Source organism: Helianthus annuus, chromosome 6 (genome assembly GCF_002127325.2).
Source record: "Helianthus annuus cultivar XRQ/B chromosome 6, HanXRQr2.0-SUNRISE, whole genome shotgun sequence".
Lineage (NCBI taxonomy): Eukaryota > Viridiplantae > Streptophyta > Magnoliopsida > Asterales > Asteraceae > Helianthus > Helianthus annuus.
The window spans coordinates 52,139,390-52,160,164 of record NC_035438.2 but is presented as its reverse complement, the minus strand read 5'-3'; the positions used below and the strand labels follow the sequence as shown (position 1 = coordinate 52,160,164).

The 20,775-nt window shown below is 39.7% G+C and overlaps 2 protein-coding genes across 3 annotated transcripts; one reads left to right on the top strand and one right to left on the bottom strand.

Moving 5' to 3' along the window:
- The first annotated feature begins 7,217 nt into the window (after window positions 1–7,217).
- On the top strand, window positions 7,218–13,942 carry LOC110865472 (protein transport protein Sec24-like At4g32640). Of its 2 annotated transcripts, none has more exons than XM_022114728.2 (24): window positions 7,218–7,364; window positions 7,530–8,433; window positions 8,524–8,757; window positions 8,845–8,919; window positions 9,006–9,104; window positions 9,206–9,317; window positions 9,432–9,679; window positions 9,761–9,841; window positions 9,937–10,014; window positions 10,108–10,200; window positions 10,324–10,378; window positions 10,463–10,539; window positions 10,640–10,711; window positions 10,789–10,872; window positions 10,973–11,092; window positions 11,181–11,249; window positions 11,332–11,409; window positions 11,488–11,626; window positions 12,237–12,401; window positions 12,503–12,648; window positions 12,722–12,901; window positions 13,068–13,156; window positions 13,271–13,302; window positions 13,601–13,942. In XM_022114728.2, exons 2-24 carry the CDS (start codon window positions 7,630–7,632, stop codon window positions 13,705–13,707), a joined length of 3,237 nt encoding a protein of 1,078 aa, XP_021970420.1. In that variant the 5' UTR covers window positions 7,218–7,364; window positions 7,530–7,629; the 3' UTR covers window positions 13,708–13,942. The 2 variants fall into 2 exon arrangements, with proteins under 2 accessions (XP_021970420.1, XP_035830644.1); XM_035974751.1 differs by having other exon boundaries at window positions 7,219–7,364; window positions 7,568–8,433.
- A 1,041-nt stretch (window positions 13,943–14,983) lies between these two features.
- On the bottom strand, window positions 14,984–17,752 carry LOC110865473 (zinc finger CCCH domain-containing protein 64). The gene is made up of 9 exons (XM_022114729.2): window positions 17,592–17,752; window positions 17,239–17,512; window positions 16,991–17,120; window positions 16,670–16,907; window positions 16,176–16,573; window positions 15,817–16,102; window positions 15,658–15,751; window positions 15,391–15,536; window positions 14,984–15,250 (listed from the first exon to the last, which is right to left on the bottom strand). The coding sequence occupies exons 1-9, from the start codon at window positions 17,664–17,666 to the stop codon at window positions 15,122–15,124; spliced, it is 1,770 nt and encodes a 589-aa protein (XP_021970421.1). The 5' UTR covers window positions 17,667–17,752; the 3' UTR covers window positions 14,984–15,121.
- Between the last annotated feature and the right edge of the window lie 3,023 nt (window positions 17,753–20,775).

Here is a 20,775-nt window from a genome sequence, read left to right as displayed (position 1 = left end):
CGAACATACAACCCAAAACATGACGATAGGAAAAAGGATTTGGTCCCATGACTTTCCGTTCTCTCGAAACTTTTAGTCAAACTCCACCACTACCAAAAATAATACCATGTGTTGCTAGACCAATTAGTTAATTACTGTATATCATTATGCTAGCTAACAACAATTTAGGTTCCCCATGGGACACAACGTTTCGAATGATGAATATGAGTAGGCATATGGCATTATAACCATCGCTACATTGTGGCCTTTCAAATCTACGTATTTGGGTCTGTTTGGTATGGGGTAATGGAATGGACGGGGGAATGGAATGGATGAGCTAATGGAATGGATGAGGTAATGGAATTGATCACTACCATTGCATGTCTTGTTTGGTTACAATGTGAGAATGGAATGAACCATTACTTTTTGTTGTTTGGTATGCGAGAAAAGACGAAGGAATAAAATCGGATGGCGGTGGTCAATGATGGGCGGCGATGGTGGGTGGTGATAGGTGGCAGTTGTAGCGGCGGCGGTGGTGGGTGGAGACGGTGGCGAGTGGAGACGGTGACAGCGGTGGTGGTGGTGGGTGACGGCGAATGTGGGTGGCCGCGGTAGTCAGAGCTGGTAGCGGTGGCGACGGTGGTGGCAGGTGGTTACGGTGGTGGGGTGGGTGGTGGTGGTTGATAGCAATGGTGGAAATGGGTGGCAACGACGGCGGTGATCGGAGATGGCAACGGCGATGGTTGCGGAAATGATCGAAGGTGGGTGGTGGTAGTGGTGATCGGAGGTGGCAACGGCGATGGTGGATGGCGGCGACGGCGGTGGCGGTGGCGGGGATGGAGGTGGGTGGCGGCAACGACGGTGGCGGGTGACGACGGTGGCGGGTGACGACGGTGGCGGGTGACGGCGGTGGTGGGTGACGGCAGCGGATGACAGTTGTGGTGGGTGGTGGCAACGGTAGTGGGTTGTGGTGTTGTTAATGAAGGGTGAAGAGGGAATGGAATGGAAAAAAAAAGGGGGGAGGGATGGAATGATTTTGAGAGAATGGAATGCATTTTGGAATGGGTGATTCTATTCCATCGACCAACCAAACACTCTTTTCTTCATTCCCTCTCAATGATCCATTTCATTTCACCCATCATTCCTGCGTACCAAACGCTACCTTTGTGCTTCCCCTAAAGCATCATGAAATCAATTATGGCCATCTTCACAACACAGATATCGTATGAAAGCACATTTAAAAAAATCCCCCAGAAAAGATTATAATAAAACACTTTTTGATATATGCCATACACTTCATTATTTAAAGATAATACCGGTACCAAATTTGTCGAACCGAAAGATCTTAAGTACCAATTCGGTACCGACTTTTGGTGTTCCTGGTACCGGTTCACTAACGTTTTTTACCTTCATATACTGGTACCGTAACCGGTATTTACGGTATCGGTACCGATTCTATATCGGTTAGCCCCGAACTCATCCCTACCCCTAAAACTAAAAAAAGAAAAAATTAAAAGTTGAAGAAAATCAACAAAAAAAGTTGTACGATACCGTTGTTGTTCGTACGGTACCCGTGATCAGGGATGGGCAAATGGTACCGGGTAGCAGTGATGTGCACAAAATGCAACATATAAATACATCAATTGTGGCATAAAACTAACCCTTTTTTAGTACTAATGTTGGAAAAAGTGTGTTTTTGTCTTCCTTTTGTATTTTCAGAATTAAATGAGCTCAAATGAACAAAAGAAGCAAAAATACAGCTAAATCTAACATAAATACAAGAAAAGGAACAAACGTGGCATGCCCGACCTTTCGACAGCATCTTCCCAAAGCAAAACAAGAAGGCAGAAGGCTGAACACGCCCCGTGCTCAGTGAGCAGGGGGGCGTGCCCAAGTAATCATTCGATCACACAGAAATCATGTATTATAATCTTAACAATCTAGCATACAGTTTACGGATTCAACAATATCAAACACCAAGAAGTCCTAACCGTTAACAGGTTTAACATGTTGCCATCACATAACCTGAATTGGGTTTACAAGTATCATTCCTATTCATATGTATTATAATAACCATCAACAACACTCACAGGGAATCCGAACGTATGATCGAGCATTACATAATATCAACGAATCATATTTACAATTAACATATGCAAATCACTGTGATCACAAACATTCATCACTATCATCTTTCATTGAACCCTAGTCTACAGAATTCCATTAAAATCATACACTAAACATGCATTCGTGAACACGTAAATATTAGCAATAAACTAACCGAAAGGTATAGGGATTAGTACGGTAGACTTGAAGGTCTCCAAGAATGACAGTGATGGTTGCCGTTGGTTAACAGAGAGGAAAGAAAGCTAGGGTTTGCAAATCAGCCGAAACTGTGTGCTAAAGCTACCCTATATCGTTATAAAACCAAACTGGGCCTTTACTGGGCCTCGGTGAACTAGTGGGCCGGCGAAACGCCTGTTTCGTCGAGATGCTTGTGACGAAACAACTCTGTTTCATCGGTATGAGTTATGGCGAAACACTCGTGTTTCGTCGGGTGTGGGTTATGGCGAAGCTCTCCTGTTTCGTCGATCACATTCAAGTTTAACAGTTAGTTTTTCAAACAGGTTGCATGATAGATCATCAAACACTTTAATCACATTAAACAGATAACATAACCAGCAAACATCTCAACATACAATTCAACATGTACAATTACAAGGCAAATAATCAACGACTAAACAGTTAACATGCAATTAATGTGGAAATAGAATCTTGGAAACTCGAGTTGTCACATTATCCCCAACTTGAAAGAAATTCCGTCCCGAAATTTAGCATGCGGTTACTAAGGAAGCTAGTTGTGTTATGCTGTTTCCTGGTTTTCCTGGGGTGTCACACTTGAGTGAGCCATTAACTCGAATGAATCACACACTTTGTAAATGACTAATGAACAGTTAAAGTGTTACGTGGAATATGAATTGGTGATGTGAACTTGTGTATAACTTGGATACCTGCTATATGATGACAATGAACTGTTATGTACACGAGTAATTGCTACACGTTATGTGTATTTCGGGTACGCTGCAGGCTTGATGGTGTATTTATTTCTTATACGCTATGTGTGTAATATGTGTGAAAAATACGTGATTAATGTGCATACGAAACTGACTATCTTTGGTAACCACGGTAGGGTTTGGAGTGTCCAAAGGTAAAACGAATAACTAATCTTACCGAGCAAAACTAAGGTGAGTTCACTGCTCTTTTCCAAGCATGCATCCTGGGGAGGGATATCGGGTAACGTTCCGGGGAGGAACATCAGGTTAATGGGATACTTGTTATTACACTCATTGTCTATAAGACCCCTTACATCTACCGATAGTTGCCGGGGAGGCAGCGAGGTTATTAGTTGATAGCGCTATTAGGTTTGACACCCTCACACCGTACCGGGGAGGACGGGCGTGAACTAATTTCCTTAAAGCATGACCAATGTTTTGATAGAGACATTGGGGTTAGGCAAATACATCTTGTAGCCATCTGCGGTAATCGAGTTAATAACAACATCAAATCAAATTATTGAACTGTTGAACTGTTTTATACATATACCTGGTAACTAAACGCATTAACAAAACTTTGAACTCACCAGCGTCGTCTGACACACTTGTCTGCATGCTTGTAGGTCGTTAGATGTCTTGGACTGGAACTTGCTGTCTGGAGTAGCTGGAATGGTCATGGGTCGACTGGATGGATTCATGTGATTAAACTATTGATATCATACATTGGTTTACTATTTGCTTCCGCTGAACATGTTGGATTTCATTTAAACTCGTTGATGGTATTTTACATTAATAATTAAGGATTTTATATTGAAACTTGTACGCGTTCAATGTAATTAGTGGCTCGTTATTGGTACGTCACACGCCTAACAGGGACATTCCCTATGTGGTATTTTGGGGGTGTGACAATTTTCGTGGTTAAAGACGTAATGGAGCAGTTAACAGGCCTAGTGATTTTACACTTGGGTGGAAATGTTTTGTTTTGAATTTTGCAACTTTTTGATCGATGCATGGATGAACTGATAAAAGCTTTACCCGAACTATCCGAGGACAATAGTATGTTGGAGTTAAGGAAGCTGTAGCTTTTAAGTTTGAAACAAAGTGCTAAAGACTCACCTTTTTGGGGTATTCATTTACCATCGTAGAGGAGCTATTGCCAATGGTTATGTCCTAAGTTGGAGTGTTTTAAATGAAAGCAAGGAAGCAGCAGAAAACAAAGTTAATGACAACAATTTCTATGAAGCTTTTGTTAGAAGGCATAACAATAAATGGTGGTCCAAGATTGTTAGTGCAAAGGAGGGCCGCCTTTCCACTACTGCAGTGAAGCTTAAAAAGAATTGCACCTTTTTTTTTAATCTTTTTTCAACTTTTGATTTTTGAGGTCAAAAATTTAATAGGAAGGGAGTATAGTTAAGGTAATAATAGTGTAGGGGTCATTGGGAATTATTGAATAGTATAACGGCCAGTTCGTTAATGTTTATGTACTTAAACGATGCTGGGAAATGAAAAAGGACATCGATGAATTGAGTTTACTTCTTCTCTTAGGGTTTCATCTTCTCTTTATCGATCTTACACTCGATTACCATTTGTGTTCGTAACACTCTGTTTCTGATCGCTATCGTTGTCACCATTGTTCCCGTTACTGGAGCTCACCATCAACATCACAACCAAAACACCATCTACAACTCACAACGATCACCACCATCGTCTGCGTCAAACACCACCAAAACTATTTGTGCTCCACTGTTTTCAGACCTAAACTACATTTTTTCATCGCTACATCACCTCCAATCACAACCACTACTTACAACCACTAATAACGGCACTGTTATTGTCAATCCTCATTTCTGTTATAATTAACAACGCCATCACTCACCAATGGTCCACCATTATTGTCGTTTATGTTTTCCGTCACTTATAACAACATCATCAAACATCACCGTCTCACTGTTCTTCCACCGTTACTAACGATTGCTATCACCGTCCTCACTCACAACCACCATCTTCATTGTCAACATCTCATCCTTCACCGTCGTCACTGCCGTCTACGAGTGGTTGGGAGAACTTAATACATATATATATATATATAGAGAGAGAGAGAGAGATTAGAGGGAGGGATAAGATTTTCGAGCTCTATAGATATGTAATGGTGATGGTGTAATCATGGGGGCAACTTAAGTAGGGCGGGAGGGGGCGGTTGACCCTCCGAACTTTTCGCTCAGCAGTAGTGGAGAGTATATAGTTTTCGTAGATATTTTTGGGTATATACGTTTTCGAACCCCCGGTTTTATAGAAATTTTTAGGTCCGGTGACTTCCGCCCCCCATTCGGAAATCTCAAGTTTCACCACTGGGTGTGATAATAGATATCGGTAGAGAGATGGGAAGAATGGGTAGAGAAGAGAGTTGTAGAGAGATAGGGAGATATTTGTTTTTAATTTAAACTACTAATATTCCCCGCGCGTTACGGCGGGTCTACGGCAGTATCGGTTCGATTTATAACGGGACCGATATGATATTGACACTCGATATAGTAACCAAAAGATTCAACCAAAAAATAATAGTAATGATATGACCAAAATGAGGTCAACACGTGTTTTACAATGGTCGAAAGACGAAAACCATAAAAAAATGAATATCTGTTCCAATAATAACGATACCAGTACCAATGTTGTTCGGTCGAAATCGACAACGCATTGACGTTGCTAGCACAGTGCCAGTTTAGTTGGTCATGGTAAGGGTATGGTACCAACACTCGCTATAGCTTACAATATATAAAATATACTCTATACTGCTACCGAAGTTGTTCAAACAATATTGGTTCGGTTCGTCACAATAAAAAACAAAAAAAAATCAATTATATTTTACCCGTTCGATTCAAACAAAACTTATATTTAAATATAGATAAAATTAAGCATGTCGCAACACTATATTCGAGATTTTATAAGACATTACTTGTATTATTAAAATAATGTAAAGGATAAACGGCGTCGACATATAATAAAAATACTAAAACGTAGATAAAAAAATAGACACGTCGTAACTGCATATTCAAAATTTTATAAAACATCATATCATATAATAGAAAAACAAAACTTGTTTAATTAATATAATAAAATAATTAAAAACTAAAAAAATATAATAACATATATAATTTTAATTTTATTTACTGTTCATAACCACTTTATTTTAATATGTATAATAAGATTCTTTTAAGGACAAGTAAAAAGACCAACTTGTCCTCATATACAATGCACATAATCAAACCTTTATTGGATGTGTAATAAAAAAAAACCTTTATTGGACGTATGATAAAAAAACTTTAAAACACGAACAAATGAAGATCAGACCCAAAAAAGACAAACAACGTATCAAAAACGTCAAATTGTATGGAATCTAAAAACATGCGAACTCGATTGAAATAAATTGATCTAAAGAAATCGACTGAAAATGAGATCAACTTGAAGAGAAACAAAAGTTCCAACAGATTAGGGTACTTAGCGTCGATATGAACTTGAAGTGGACCGAATAAAGGGGTTACGTTAATAAGGTTAATTTTACCATTTTCGTGTTTAAAATTCTAATTCCATCAACAATATTACAAACCAATCATAATATGAATTTTCAAAAGATTCCATTCTACTTCGGGTATGTTTGATATGAAGCTTTTAGGAGCTTCTAGTTTTAAGCTTTTAATCAAAAGTTCATACTCAATAAAAAGTCTTGTTTGGTTGAAGGAACTTGAAGCTTTTAGGTTAGGAGCTTGAAGCTTTTGGTTGAACGCTCCTACTAGTAGCGTTTAGAAGGAGCTACAAGCTTTTATGGAAAAAAAAATGACTATTTTAACCTCTAAAGATAATGAACTTTTTAGTTATGTCTATTTTGTTCATTTTATACATTTTATTAAAAGCTTAAGCTACTCTATGAAACACCTAAATATATCTAAAAAGCTACAGTCACCAGCTACCAGCCTTCAGTCACCAACTTCCAACCACTAGCTAGTTTTACCTAACATACATAACCTTCGTATTTCAATTTTTAAATCCAAATCCAATTTCTTTAAATTATATTTCACGGACCAAACGCAATTTTATTACAACTTGATCATACACTATTTACATTTTACACACATTAAATTACCTTCACGTAACCATTTATTACAAAAGTTTCAACATTTTACACATTTCAACCTTGAAGGGTAGTTGAAATACAAAAGTTCTTGAACCTCATTCCTCATTTTCATCAATCTTCTCTCCCCTTGATCCTCGGTTAGGTATTTCTTACAGACATCGGATTTTCTCCTGAATCTTCTCCTCACACATATTCAGCTACAGGTATGTCGATCCGATTCATACGATAAATCTTACTTTATTTTTACTAACAATTCCAGATCTTATCGATTTTACGCCTGATCTCGATCAATATCTTTCGTTTTAGATCATGGGTTTTGTCTGTTATTCATTGTAGATGTGTAAAAATTCGATCTTTATTTGTTGCAGATAGTTGAGGAATAATATTATTATTTGTATACAAACAGGGGTTTTGAATCTTGAATCTTGATTCTTGATTTTTGAATTTTGGTTGTTGAGGATTGTGGTTATGGCAAGTTCTGGTGGACCTAGGGCAGGCAATCCACCGTCGAATTATAACCCTAATTCGATTGCGGATAATATGCAAAACCTTCAAATCAATCGCCCTAACCAGCCACCGAATTTGGGTGCTGGACCTAGAGGTCCGGTTCCTCCTTTTGGTCAGCAACCGTTTCCTTCGTCGGCTCCTTTTTCGTCTCCGTTTTCGGGAGGAAATACTCGTCCGGGAGCCCCACCGCCAGGTGCCGTTCCCAGGGGTGTAGTGCCACCTAATGGACCTCCACAAGGTGCATTGCCTCCTTTCATGGCTCCTAACACACGTCCCGGTGTTGGTGGTGTTCCTCCTGGTGGTAATCCACCTCCTCCGTTCGCTTCACGGCCCATGGGTTCTGGACCTTTGCCGTCATCAACCGGTGGTATGCCAGGTCAGCGACCCGGACCTGGTCCTTTTGCAGGCCCGCCTGGGGCACCACCGAACGTAGGCGGTGGTATGAGTAATGGACCTCCGATGTTTGGACCGGGCGGTATGCAAGGTGGTCCTCAGTTTCCCGCTGCTGGTGTTCGACCAAGACCGTCTGCTGGACCTCCACCTTCTCCACCAACCATGTCATCACCCGCAGGTCCTTTTTCAGCTCAAACAACACCGTTTTCCGGAGGTCCACCGGATCAACCACCAAGAGGGCCAGCATCACTAGCACCGCCCTTTTCCGCACCTCCTAGAGGACCCCCGACATTTTCTGCTCAGGCTCAAGGCATGCCTCAACAACAACCTTCTCCTTTCGGGGCTCAACCATGGCAAGCGCAATCTCGACCGGTAAGTATCTTACTTCAGTTATGATGCACATTTTTTCTCCTTTTGATCACTTCCATTTCGTGATTGAGTTATGAATTCAAATTGTATTAGAATGTACCACCACCCCCGATTCCGGGATCTGCTCAACCACCACGAATGTATGGCATGCAACCACCACTTCCAAATCAACAATCAATGGCTACAATATCACCTACTATGGGTGCTGGAGGCGCTGCAGTTACCGGACCGTCAAAGATCGATCCTAACCAAATTCCCCGGCCCATTCCCAATACCTCAGTGCTTCTTCACGAAACTCGACAAGGCAACCAAGCCAATCCTCCACCGGTATCTTAATTATTCTTAAGTTTCCCCTCATAACAATGTGCTTTTTTATTCGTTATTGACTTTTTAAATTTTGCTTTTATTTTGAAGCCTGCTACAAGTGAATTCATCGTACGGGATACGGGAAACTGCAGTCCACGGTACATGAGGTGCACAATCAACCAGGTGATCTATACTTCATTACTTCCCGTTACTTACTTTCTGTTTAAACATGTAGGTTGGTTTAACGTAAGATTGTCGTCTTGTTTCAGATTGCTTGCACTTCCGATCTTTTGACGACTTCCGGGATGCAGTTAGCTTTGTTGGTTCAACCTCTGGCCCTACCTCATCCATCCGAGGAGCCCATACAAGTAATGCACAAACAATAATGTTTTTTTTATTTATTTTTCTTATAAATTGAAACACATTAGTATTTCTAGTATTTCTGAAACTGTAAATGTTATATTTTCAGATAGTGGATTTTGGGGAAAGTGGCCCTGTTCGCTGTTCGCGTTGCAAAGGCTATATCAATCCGTTCATGAAATTCGTTGACCAAGGAAGACGTTTCATCTGTAACTTTTGTGGTGAGTATCGAACTATCGATATTTTCTGCTGACTAATGGCCTACTATCTTGTATCTAAGAGTACGCAATTTTCACACTGCGGTTTACGCTTTTTTTTTTTTGATTTTTTTGCAGGTTTCACCGATGAAACTCCGCGTGACTACCTGTGCAATCTCGGTCCAGATGGCAGAAGGAGAGATGCTGATGAGAGACCCGAGCTATGTAGAGGCACCGTTGAATTTGTTGCTACCAGGGAATTTATGGTGCGTGATCCGATGCCAGCTGTATTCTTCTTCCTCATAGATGTATCGATGAACGCCGTACAGACTGGCGCGACTGCTGGAGCTTGCAGCGCGATCAGCCGAGTTATTGCAGATCTTCCTGTAAGTCTGTGTTCATTACGGCATGCTCAAGCTTATGAAAACGTTACATGTAGTTGGTTTATATTAATCTGATTGGTGCAGGAGGGTCCTCAAACGATGGTGGGAATTGCGACATTTGACTCGACCATCCATTTTTATAATCTGAAACGCGCATTGCAGCAGGTTTAATGTTTTGAACATTAAAATAAATAGATAATAAAGAGAAGTTAGAAGTTTTGACTTAGTGTAGCTTTTTTTTCATAATTTTGGTGTTGCAGCCTTTGATGCTCATAGTTCCCGACGTACAAGATGTTTACACTCCGCTTCAAACCGATGTTATTGTTCAGCTTTCCGAGGTTTGTCATACAATTTCTTTACATCTTTACGAGGGTACGTATGATCTGTTTAGTTTAATGTAAAATTAGTAAACATTATTTTTGTGGTGACAGTGTCGTCAGCATCTAGATCTACTGCTGGAAAGCATCCCGACTATGTTTCAGAATAACAAAACAGCTGATTCAGCTTTCGGTGCTGGTATTAAGGTACTAACTTTTCCGCTTCATTTACAATATCGCCCCCCCCCCCCCCCCCCAAAAAAAAAAAAAAGGAGCACGGTATTTTTTGTCAACTTTATGTAACATGCCTTTCACTTCTTTATCACTCAGGCTGCTTTTTTGGCAATGAAGAGCACCGGAGGCAAACTTTTGGTATTTCAATCAGGCAAGCCCATGAATAATATTGATCATAGAGTAAACTGATATACGAGAGTAGTTATTCCGTTCTAATTGCTGTTTGATATTTCAGTTTTGCCTTCTGTTGGTATCGGGGCTCTTTCTGCTAGAGAAGCTGAAGGGAGAACTAATATATCTGCAGGAGAGAAGGTATATAAATATTTAAAAAAATAATATCTCTTGCTAGTGTTTATTTTTTTTAATAATGTTTAACCTAAGTCTCAAAGTGACGTTTATATCTAATTTTCAGGAACCTCATAAACTACTTCAACCAGTAGACAAGACTTTAAAGACTATGGCTATCGAATTTGCTGAGTACCAGGTAATCTATTTTTTTTTTTTTTTAGGGAAATAACTTTTAGTATGTTGTTTTCATATATCTATTTTTAACATTTTCAGGTCTCCGTTGATGTATTCCTTACTACTCAAAGTTATGTCGACATTGCTTCCATATCCATCGTTCCAAGGACGACTGGGGGACAGGTAGTCGTAATTACTAATTAAAACGGCAAAAAAATCATCTTGTCAATCGTTATTTTGTGACTTGCGTACTAATATTATATTATTATTTTTTCTTTTTCAGATGTATTATTATCACCCTTTTTCTGCTCTTTCTGATCCTGCAAAACTCTACAATGATCTTCGATGGAATGTAACAAGGCCTCAAGGGTTTGAAGCCGTGATGCGTGTTAGGTGCAGTCAGGTCAGCTCTCAATACCTACACAATCACTATTTTATTTTCTGTATATTAATCATAAACACCGGTTAATTCTTTTTCGTTAATTTTTCAGGGTCTTCAAGTTCAAGAATACTCCGGAAACTTCTGTAAGCGTATTCCAACAGATGTGGACCTACCTGCGGTTCGTTTCCTTCTCGCGTTTAAGCTCCGTTTTACTTATGAAATCATTATTAAGTTTGGATGAACTTATTTGTTTCTTTCAGGTCGATTGCGACAAAGCTATCATGGTAACTCTGAAACACGATGACAAGTTGCAAGACGGCACAGAGTGTTCCTTTCAGGTGTGTATTTGTGCATCTTACCGAAATTAATATATATGTGTATATTCTGTTACAATATTGTGTGTTTATATCGCGTAGTGTGCACTTCTTTATACTACTGTGAACGGGCAAAGAAGAATACGTGTGTCCACCTTGTCGTTGCCATGCACAACTATGCTGAGTAATCTCTTCCGGTCTGCTGACTTGGATACACAGTTTTCGTGTTTCTTAAAACAAGGTAATTGATTCTTACTCCGTACGTGATTAAAAACTTGTGTTTGTTAAACTTAATTATTCGAAACGAACGAGACTTAATTTGTTTTAGAGTAAAATGCCATTTTCGTCCCAGAGGTTTGGCGAGTTTCGCGACTTTCATCCAAAGGTTTGTTTTTCCGCATCTGGATCCAAAAGGTTTGAAATCTTGCCAATTTTATCCGGCTTGTTAACTCCATCCATTTTTCTCAGTTAAGTCAGGGGTATTTCCGTCCTTTTTGTTAACTTAAAAGGCAATTTGGTCTTTATCACTATATGTACAAGCATTTAGCATAATGTACAAGTATTCAAAAGACCGAATTTCCCTTTAAGTTAACAAAAAAGACGAAAATACTCTTGACTTAACGGAGAAAAATGGATTGACTTAACGAGCCACATGAAAATGACAAGATTTCAAACCTTTTGGATCCAGATGCGAAAAAACAAATTTTTGGACGAAAGTCGCAAAACTTTCCAAACCTCAGGGACGAAAACGGCATTTTACTCTTAATTTTAACATCAATAAAATTTCTTTTGTTAATTTACTTTTTTGAGGTATAGCCGTATAGTATTAATTAATCTTTTAATTGCTACAGCTGCAAATGAAATTCTTACGAACCCGCTACTACACGTAAGGGAGCAAGTGACAAACCTTTGTATCAACATTCTTCACGCCTATCGCAAATTTTGTGCTACCGTATCATCATCAGGACAACTTATTCTTCCAGAAGCACTAAAATTGTTGCCTTTATACACTCTTGGTACTTTCCTTTTTCCCTTTTTTGATATAAGGCACTCTAGGTTATCTATGATTCTTCTTTCAGGTGGGTTGATAAATTATCTTATATTTTGTTCATTTTAGCTTTGATTAAAAGCGTGGGATTGCGAACCGATGCGCGCATTGATGATCGGTCATTTTGGATCAACTATGTTTTCCCTCTTTCTGCACAACTGGCAATACCACTTGTGTACCCCAGAATGATTAGTATTCATGACCTTGATCTAAAGGTAAAGATTTTGCGGTTTCCCCTATAATATTCTCTGTATGGTGTCTCAGTCGGTTTTTTGTTTGAGGTTACAGGAAACGGAGGGATCGGTTATTCCTCCTGTTATTCCTCTGTCAAGTGAACAAGTGAATGAGCACGGAATCTATCTTCTTGAAAATGGTGAGGATTGTTTGATATATATCGGAAGCACTGCGGATCCCGATACAATGAGGAAACTGTTTGGCATTTCCTCGGTTGATGAAATTCCCAGTCAGGTACGCTCTTTAAACGGTTGAAAGTCGCCAAAGTCTATTTTTAATGCATTCAAACTTCTGCTTAAAGAAAGAAGTTAGTCTTGGTATATTATATTCTTGATCGGTGTGTTGACGTATACAACATACATGTAAGGCAGTTATTGATAACGTCTAGTTTTCTATTCAGTTTGTATTGCAGCAATATGATAATCCTTTATCCAAGAAGCTTAATGAAGTCATAAACGAGATTCGGAGCCAAAGATGCAACTACCTGCGGTAAATATGATGTTTCTTTGCATTTCTTGATCAATTTGTCTTTGTTAATTAAATAATTTAATTTAATTAATATACAACATATATTCGTTTTTGACATTGTTTTACTTCTTGCAGCTTAAAATTATGCAGGAAAGGAGACCCATCAGGTAACATAACCATCAAAAGCTGTTTATTTTATTTTGTTCTCTTTTTTTCCCTTTTTTGTGCTATGTTTGACGACCGGTAATTGTTCTTTTAAAATTTATATATGCTCTTTTACTCTAAGATGATCAATTTTGTACAACCCTATTAAGTCAATTTAACATACCATCCCCAAACCTGTTCATTTTCGAGTCGTGTTATGGGTTGTGTCACCCTATCTATACTTTATAACGAAAAGTTAGACATGACATCTTGAGAAGGCTAATCACTTATTTTCTTTTCGCATGATTTTTTTTTATTTAGGAGCTCTGTTTTTCTCATATATGGTGGAAGACAAGTCTCCGGGTGGCCTCTCCTATGTAGAGTTCTTAGTACATGTTCATCGACAAATTCAAAGCAAAATGACATGATCCACAGGTTGTGATGATGGTCAAGTCACTCTTTTTGTCGAAAACTAGTTGAGCAAGTGAAGTTTGGAAATTATAGGCCTTTTGGTTATTTTTGTAGTTTATATTCCCATAAATACTTTGGTTTATTTATACTCTCTTTTATTTCTTTTAAAGTCATATTTGGTCCTTGTTATGTATGAGTTACAGTCTTAAAACCTTATTTAAGTATGAAATGACCCTTATACCCTTTTCATCATTGCAGATTAGCTTTGAAAATTCATTCCATTTTACATTACCTTAGTAATAATATTTTTTTTATTAAGTTAATTGACAAGTAAAAAACTTGCAATCTTTTAGAACAAAAAAAGAGTAAAATTTTACCCTTGTGGTTTGGACGCGCCGACACCCCGACATTTCTTGATTGCATTAATTTACCCCTCTAAGAGATAAAACTGTAACCTTACCAAAAAGACACTTTTGTAATCTTACCTATATTTATATAGTTAACTTTAGTTGTACACCCTGTGTTTTACCTACGCTGACACGTTTACACCCCGTTTTATTAAAGTCGTCTTCTCCGACGATGTTCTGATCACTCCGGCAATATTCTGACCATCGGAGCAAAACCTGGTGCCACCAAGACCGAGTCGGAAGCACGTCGGAGCAAAACCTCTTTTATAAAAGTTGTCTTCCTCATCCACACCCTTTCGTATCCAAAACATCACACGATTTCTTCCCTGGTGCCACTGGGACAAAGTCAGAAACACGAAGTTCTGTAAAATCTGTTTCAGAGGCTCGTCAAGAGTTTGAACGCCGGCCGGTTCGGGATGAGACGACTAAATAGAACGATGTACATGCGTTATAGGTTCATCTAGGGGAACACGAACTTCGGTTTGTTTAGAGACGAGTTGCAGGTTTTGCTTCGATAGTCGGAATATCACAGGAGTGGTCGGAACATCATCAGAGAAGACGACTTTTACAAAACAAGGTGTAAACGTGTCAGCGGAAGTAAAGCACGTGTAAGTGTTTCGTTTACTCTAATTCTTTTTTATTATCAGGAGCAAAAACGTATTTTCACACCCTCAGGGGTACATTGATGCAATGAGAAAACGTCGGGATGTAAGGTAACAAAAATTTGAAAAAATAGGGGGTAAGGGTGTCAGCATCCCCAAATCACATGGGGTAAAATTGTAGTTTACTAAAAAAATAACGAAAAATGAATTATAAACTAAAACACTAACATTCCAAAAAATTTATCAAGTCAAATGAGCTGTAAACTAAAACACAAAATTCCAGGTTAAAAAAAAAACAATATAAGATTGTACTAGGTAATAAAAAACTTTTGGCAATTTCAGTATCATCATACAAACATGCCTTAAATATAGTTTGTAACTCTAGAAATATGACCACTACCTCATACATTATGATCTCACTATCACTCATTTGGATCATATTCTTGAAAACTGCTTTTAAATCTTTCCACCATTTTTATTTCTTCTTCTTTATCAAGCTTACAATTCCGCCAATCCGCCCTGTCTGCCATGTTTAACAAACCGGCTAAAACCTGCATTTCACAAACATCCATGTCTTACATATCCAAAACTTGTTCAAATCAATATTCAAAAAGATTAAAAATGTTCAAGTGGCTGGTAAAATGCTGGTAGCGCGAGCATATTTATAAACTAGTGATGTGAAGCATCTCACCTCACGACCAAACTGCACGGGAAATTTCTCGTTCTCTTCAACCGTATGTGATAATATTGTACCTCCAGGGAGTTCCACATAGAACACACTAAATTTGCCATCAAATTGATCGCGCAACAATCTTCTTCCCTCCAAACTGTTGTCGCCTGCAATGATTAGATCAAGTTTAATGCCTTTTAACATATCCGAGAGCAGTTTACTATATTCGTTATGCTTATATAAGACAACATTCCAAAAGCTCTTAATTTATGCATATTTACGACTTACTTTTTAATTCCATAAACTTGAATCCCAACTTTTCAGCAGCTAAATTGAATATATCCTTAACAGCAGATGCTCTGTTTGAAGGAATTGGGATAGCCTGCAATAACAAATATTTTATTGAAAATTCCACATTTTATGATATAATAAAGAAAAGTAAATTACCTGTAGATTAGCATGGCTTGTTTTTAGGTAAACCCACTCGAAGAAAACGACTTCTTTTTTACGGCTCTTGAAATAAGCTCTGAGACTGTTTTGAAGTTTAACCAACTCTATCTCAAATTCTGGAGGTGAAGAGAGTGTATTTGGTAAATGTTCAATTGGTAATATAAGTACATGATCCGGAACCAACGGTCCCTTAGCAAGTGCACAATAGCAGTTTTCACCAACACTCGTGATTAAATGCGACTCCACATTCGGGCTCGATAGACAAAACCAGCATTCCTTTGATCTATAATATGTTAATGTTGTAACATTAAATGACTATCCAATTTAATGAGTCGAATAAAAAAAAATATACCAACCTGCCTTCCTGCAAACTGTGCTTACGGTTGCAACCTTCACCTCTTTCACATTTGCCTTTATTTAAAAACTCGAAACATACGCCCCTCATAGATTGTGTTCGTGCATCCATATCATGATTAAAATGACATTTATCTCCTTGTGGACAAGAATCAGAAGAAACAAATTTGAAACATAACCTAGCACTGTCACCACCTCCAACTTTCTGTCGTTTCGAGACATCATATCGCCAATACTGCGAGTCATTTGCCACATCAGCAGACCGTTTTTCGGCTTCGTGAGCATTAGCAGGTCTTTCCACAAATGTATATGGAGACAAGGTTGTATTTGGAGGTTTAGTTGATATCTCGGTAGAAGACATGGTAGATGCTGGAGTTGGAGAAATTGCATGAATAAATTTCTGAGAAGCATATATAAGTAAGTTAAATTATAGCAAGAAAATGATGATTAACATAACCAAACGGTAAAAACATTTACACTGTTGACCAACACAAACCTGCTTAGATGCATTTCCGACTGCAGCCAGCCCTATAAAACGGGTTACATGTGCAGCATCAACATTCACGTAGGGTTCACGAGCATAAAACACCCCCTTAGCTCCTGCAACATGATACCGCGGTTTGATCTCCGCAACTAACTCCGATATTATGGGATCACTGCCGGACGAATCTGATAATCCCGGAGGAATATCAGATGTTGAAGCTCTATTCAAGACTCCACTCGGCCATTCATTAGTGAGTAGTAATTAAGGAAATGAAAACACATGATACATTCAACACACACGAAACACTAAAAATAGAATTCGATGAAAGGATATGTTAAGAATATGTCTATAATTCCAGGTTCCTCAGCTAATGCGCGCAGCGCATCAACGTCATCTTGACTGTACGTTCCGTACATTACACCACTCGACGATTTCCTACCCGACAAGTATGCCACAGACAAACCTAGAAATGATTACATTAATAAACTATTCCATAAAGTAAATGAATTGACATAAATTTCTACAGCATAACTTTCACAAACCAAACCCTAACATTTATACTTTTTACACAAAAAACATACCATGGAGAACAAACTTCCCACTGCCTTTCAACCAAAACAAATTATCTCTAATCTTCAATCCATCCATCTTAAACCCTAGGTTTCCATTCTCCTTCGCAGCCGCCGTTAAAACCTTAACGGCACCAGCTCCATAATCACCGATAAAGTACGTCGGTAACGGAATATTCTTCCGGCCGTCAACGTACTCCGTGAGCTCCTCCAACCGGTCCGACGAGTCCGGAAAAAACTGACCGACGCATAACAACGCATCGAACGGACCGGTTGATTTGTTAACCTAATTGCACAAATCAAATTGTACGATTCAGAAAACCTAATTATGATATAAATGAATAATATTATGTATATGTATATACCGATGTGACGCGTTTGAAGAGCTGGTTTAGGTGGCCAATAGGATCTCCGCACAGGAGGATTCGTGGTGGCGCCATTGGAAAGAGGATGGCGGAGACGACGGCGTTTTGAGATCCACGGCGTGATTGGCCCGAGTAGATTTTGGTTTGGGCTGGACTGGCCCAGTGGGTATGGTTGAATATGGTTTGGGCTCTGGGTTAAAAGTGGGCCAACGTATGTAAGTGTGTAATAGAGAGGTACAAAATCCGGTTTTAGGCCTAAATTGGTTTTAGAAAAACCGGTTTGGGTTATGAATCGATTTATGGTTTAAAAATCCCAACACTATACAGATAGATTATGGTCGGGTTTTGAAGAAACACGAAACTAATTTTAGGTATTTAGTTTGGTTTATGTTTCGACCATAAAGATTAATCTTCTTAATCCTTCCTGAGCTGACGCCTTGATCTCCCTGCAAAACACTAAACACCCCGTTAAGCTCGTTAACAGTAGGGGAATAGGAGGGTTCTCCTCTTAACCACTCTTCGGCGTGAGAATAAGTATATGTTTTGAGGGAATAAATGTGTGATTAATACTGAGAGAGCAGAGAACACAATAGAATTAACCTGTACATGAAAGTCCTTATTTATAGCCGGAGTAGTGTAGAAGGAGATGGGCTTTGGGCCTGGAGTGGACAACAAGGAATATCCTTTTTGTCCCTTCTGTCATGGCTGTTAGCGTTTCTAGAAGGTTAATGGAGCTGGCGCACCCTGAGTGGAGCCACGTGTCCTGGTTATCGTCCTTGTTGTCTCCCTGACATCAGCAGGTGAGTGGAGATCATGGGGCAGATGTCGCCGCCCTTTGATTGGTGCCACAGAGGCGTCCTTGTGTACCTTATTGTCCCCTGCACGATTGCTAATCGTGGAGCACGATAGGATACAGCCTGTTGGACGCTGATTGGCTCATTTCTCTGCCACTCGTACCTTTCATATTGTCTAGGATGGACCCCGCTTTTGTCCTCGAGCGGCCTCTTGGGCACATCCACATAGTCGGCGCAAGGTCCAGGGAGTGGGGGTTTTCATCTAGGATACTAAGTGTAGAATCTGAGCTTTAACTTTGCTTGGGCCTCGCGCGCGACCTAGGTTTACCTATTTAGTCGGCGCAGGTCTAGTAAGTTTCTCAGATTGATGTAGTAGGAGTATGGTCTCGCGCGTGACCTGATTGGTTCGTGCGGCTTTTTGGGACCATACCCCTTCAAGTCCCCCCAGTCCAGTGTTGCTTCCATTCGCGAATTAAATGGTTGGAGCTCTTGACTAGAAAAAAGAATTGAGTGAAAGTTGGCCTTTTCGAGTACTTTCTAAGTCTTGGTAGCGGGTGCGCGTGTAAGTGCTAGACAATTACTACGGCGCGGCTATCAGGCTTGTTTCTTAAAGAGTATTGTTCTTATACGCTTGGTGGTCTACCTGTTATTTGTCTTCTTGCTTATGAGAGCCGGCGCGCGTGATCATTGATGGATGATGCATGCGGCGCAGCTCTTGTTAGCTTCCTCTTGAAGTTTCTTGAAATTTACGCGGGAAACTCCTGGAAATTTGAATCCTGACAGCTTGGTACAAATGTCGTTGATAGCGACGCTTGAGTTAACTACTGACACGGTGATCATCATGCTGTCACTTCGGCTTTTCGTCTGTTGTCAGGCAAGTGAGGCCCACGCGCGCGTGGTAACCGTCACCCCGGAAATCCCGCCTTACGTGTCAATCCCTGATTGGGTACGCGCGCGGTGCGTCTGGCACGGTTACCCATCGCATTAAATGCGATGGGTATATATATTCGAAGATAGAGAGAGAAATCACTACCATTCCTTCGAATTCTTTTCTTCTCTCTCCGAATTCATTTGAATCTTCAAATTCTCAAAGATTTCCATGTGATCCTTCAAGTTTTTCCAGAATTTTCTGAAGATCTTCATCCAGTTCCTTAGTTCTTCCATCATCTTATAGAATGGCTGAAGAAGAACCGATTGCTGTTGAAGAAGCCGCTGGTCTGGTGCCAGTTCTTAAATGGGACCAGGGTTTGTTCAAGCAGATTGTTAGAGGATATCAGTTTACGGCTGAGTGGGATGCTCGATATCCACAACAGGGTCAAACGGCGGCTGATGCACCACCCGGCTACATCACTTTGTTTGCCGACTTCTTCATAGATGGTGATACGTGGTTGTAAACCGGTGCTCGCTATTGTTTAACTTAACGTTTTTACGTAAGTTTTAGTTTCGAATAGCCTACTTTTAATCAAGAATGTGTTTTGCAGGTTTGATGGAGTTTAAGGAGCTTTTCGGGAGCTTTACGGGTCACCGGGTCGAAAACCGGAGCACCGGGATGCGTTACGGATCAACCGAGAGTGCAAGGAGCGAAAAAATGAGAAATGAGCTTCAAGAAGCCGTCGCCGACGGGCTAGAGGCCGTCCCGGACGGGCTCTAGATAACCCCGTCGGCTAAAAACCTCCGTATCCAGTCATTTTAACCGTCGGCAACGGGCAGTGGTTTTCACAAACGCGAATTTGGTTGAAAATTGGGTTAAGCTCGATTTCTATTGGATGGGGGGTATTCAATTCGGAAGTTACACACTCCTTGGGTTTTGAATCTTGTTCTTGGAGCCACAACAAACCATCTTTCACCTACCATTCCATCTTTTTCATCAAGAATCACAATCCCCAATTCCTCCATTAAACCCTAGCCATCAATCCATTCATCATCATCCATCACCAAACCTTCATCATTCACCAATCCTTCATCCTACAAGCTTCAAGATGACTCCATCCGCATTCTAAACATCCGGTGATCAAGTTGCATCAACTATGAGCGGCTAATCATCTCGGTTTCACCCCGGTGTAGGTAGTTGTTAATTTTAGGGTTTCAATTTATTCTTGTTTCATCTTAGTGACAATTTGTATTTGGTTTTTGAAACTCTTGACAATAGTATTACATTTGTTACGAATTCGTGAATTGTCGAGCGATGTTAAAAGTTATGACTTTGTGAAACGGTGATATGTAATTGTACATTGTCATTGTTAGGATTTACTTGTGTTGATTACAAAGTGTCTTTTTGTCCGTTCTTCGGGGCGTTGATAGTTAGTAGCACCTAAGTCACGGTACACTAAATCCGTTAATCAAATGCATTTGAGTTGAAACTAAAAACTGTAGAAATCCTAGGTTAGCAA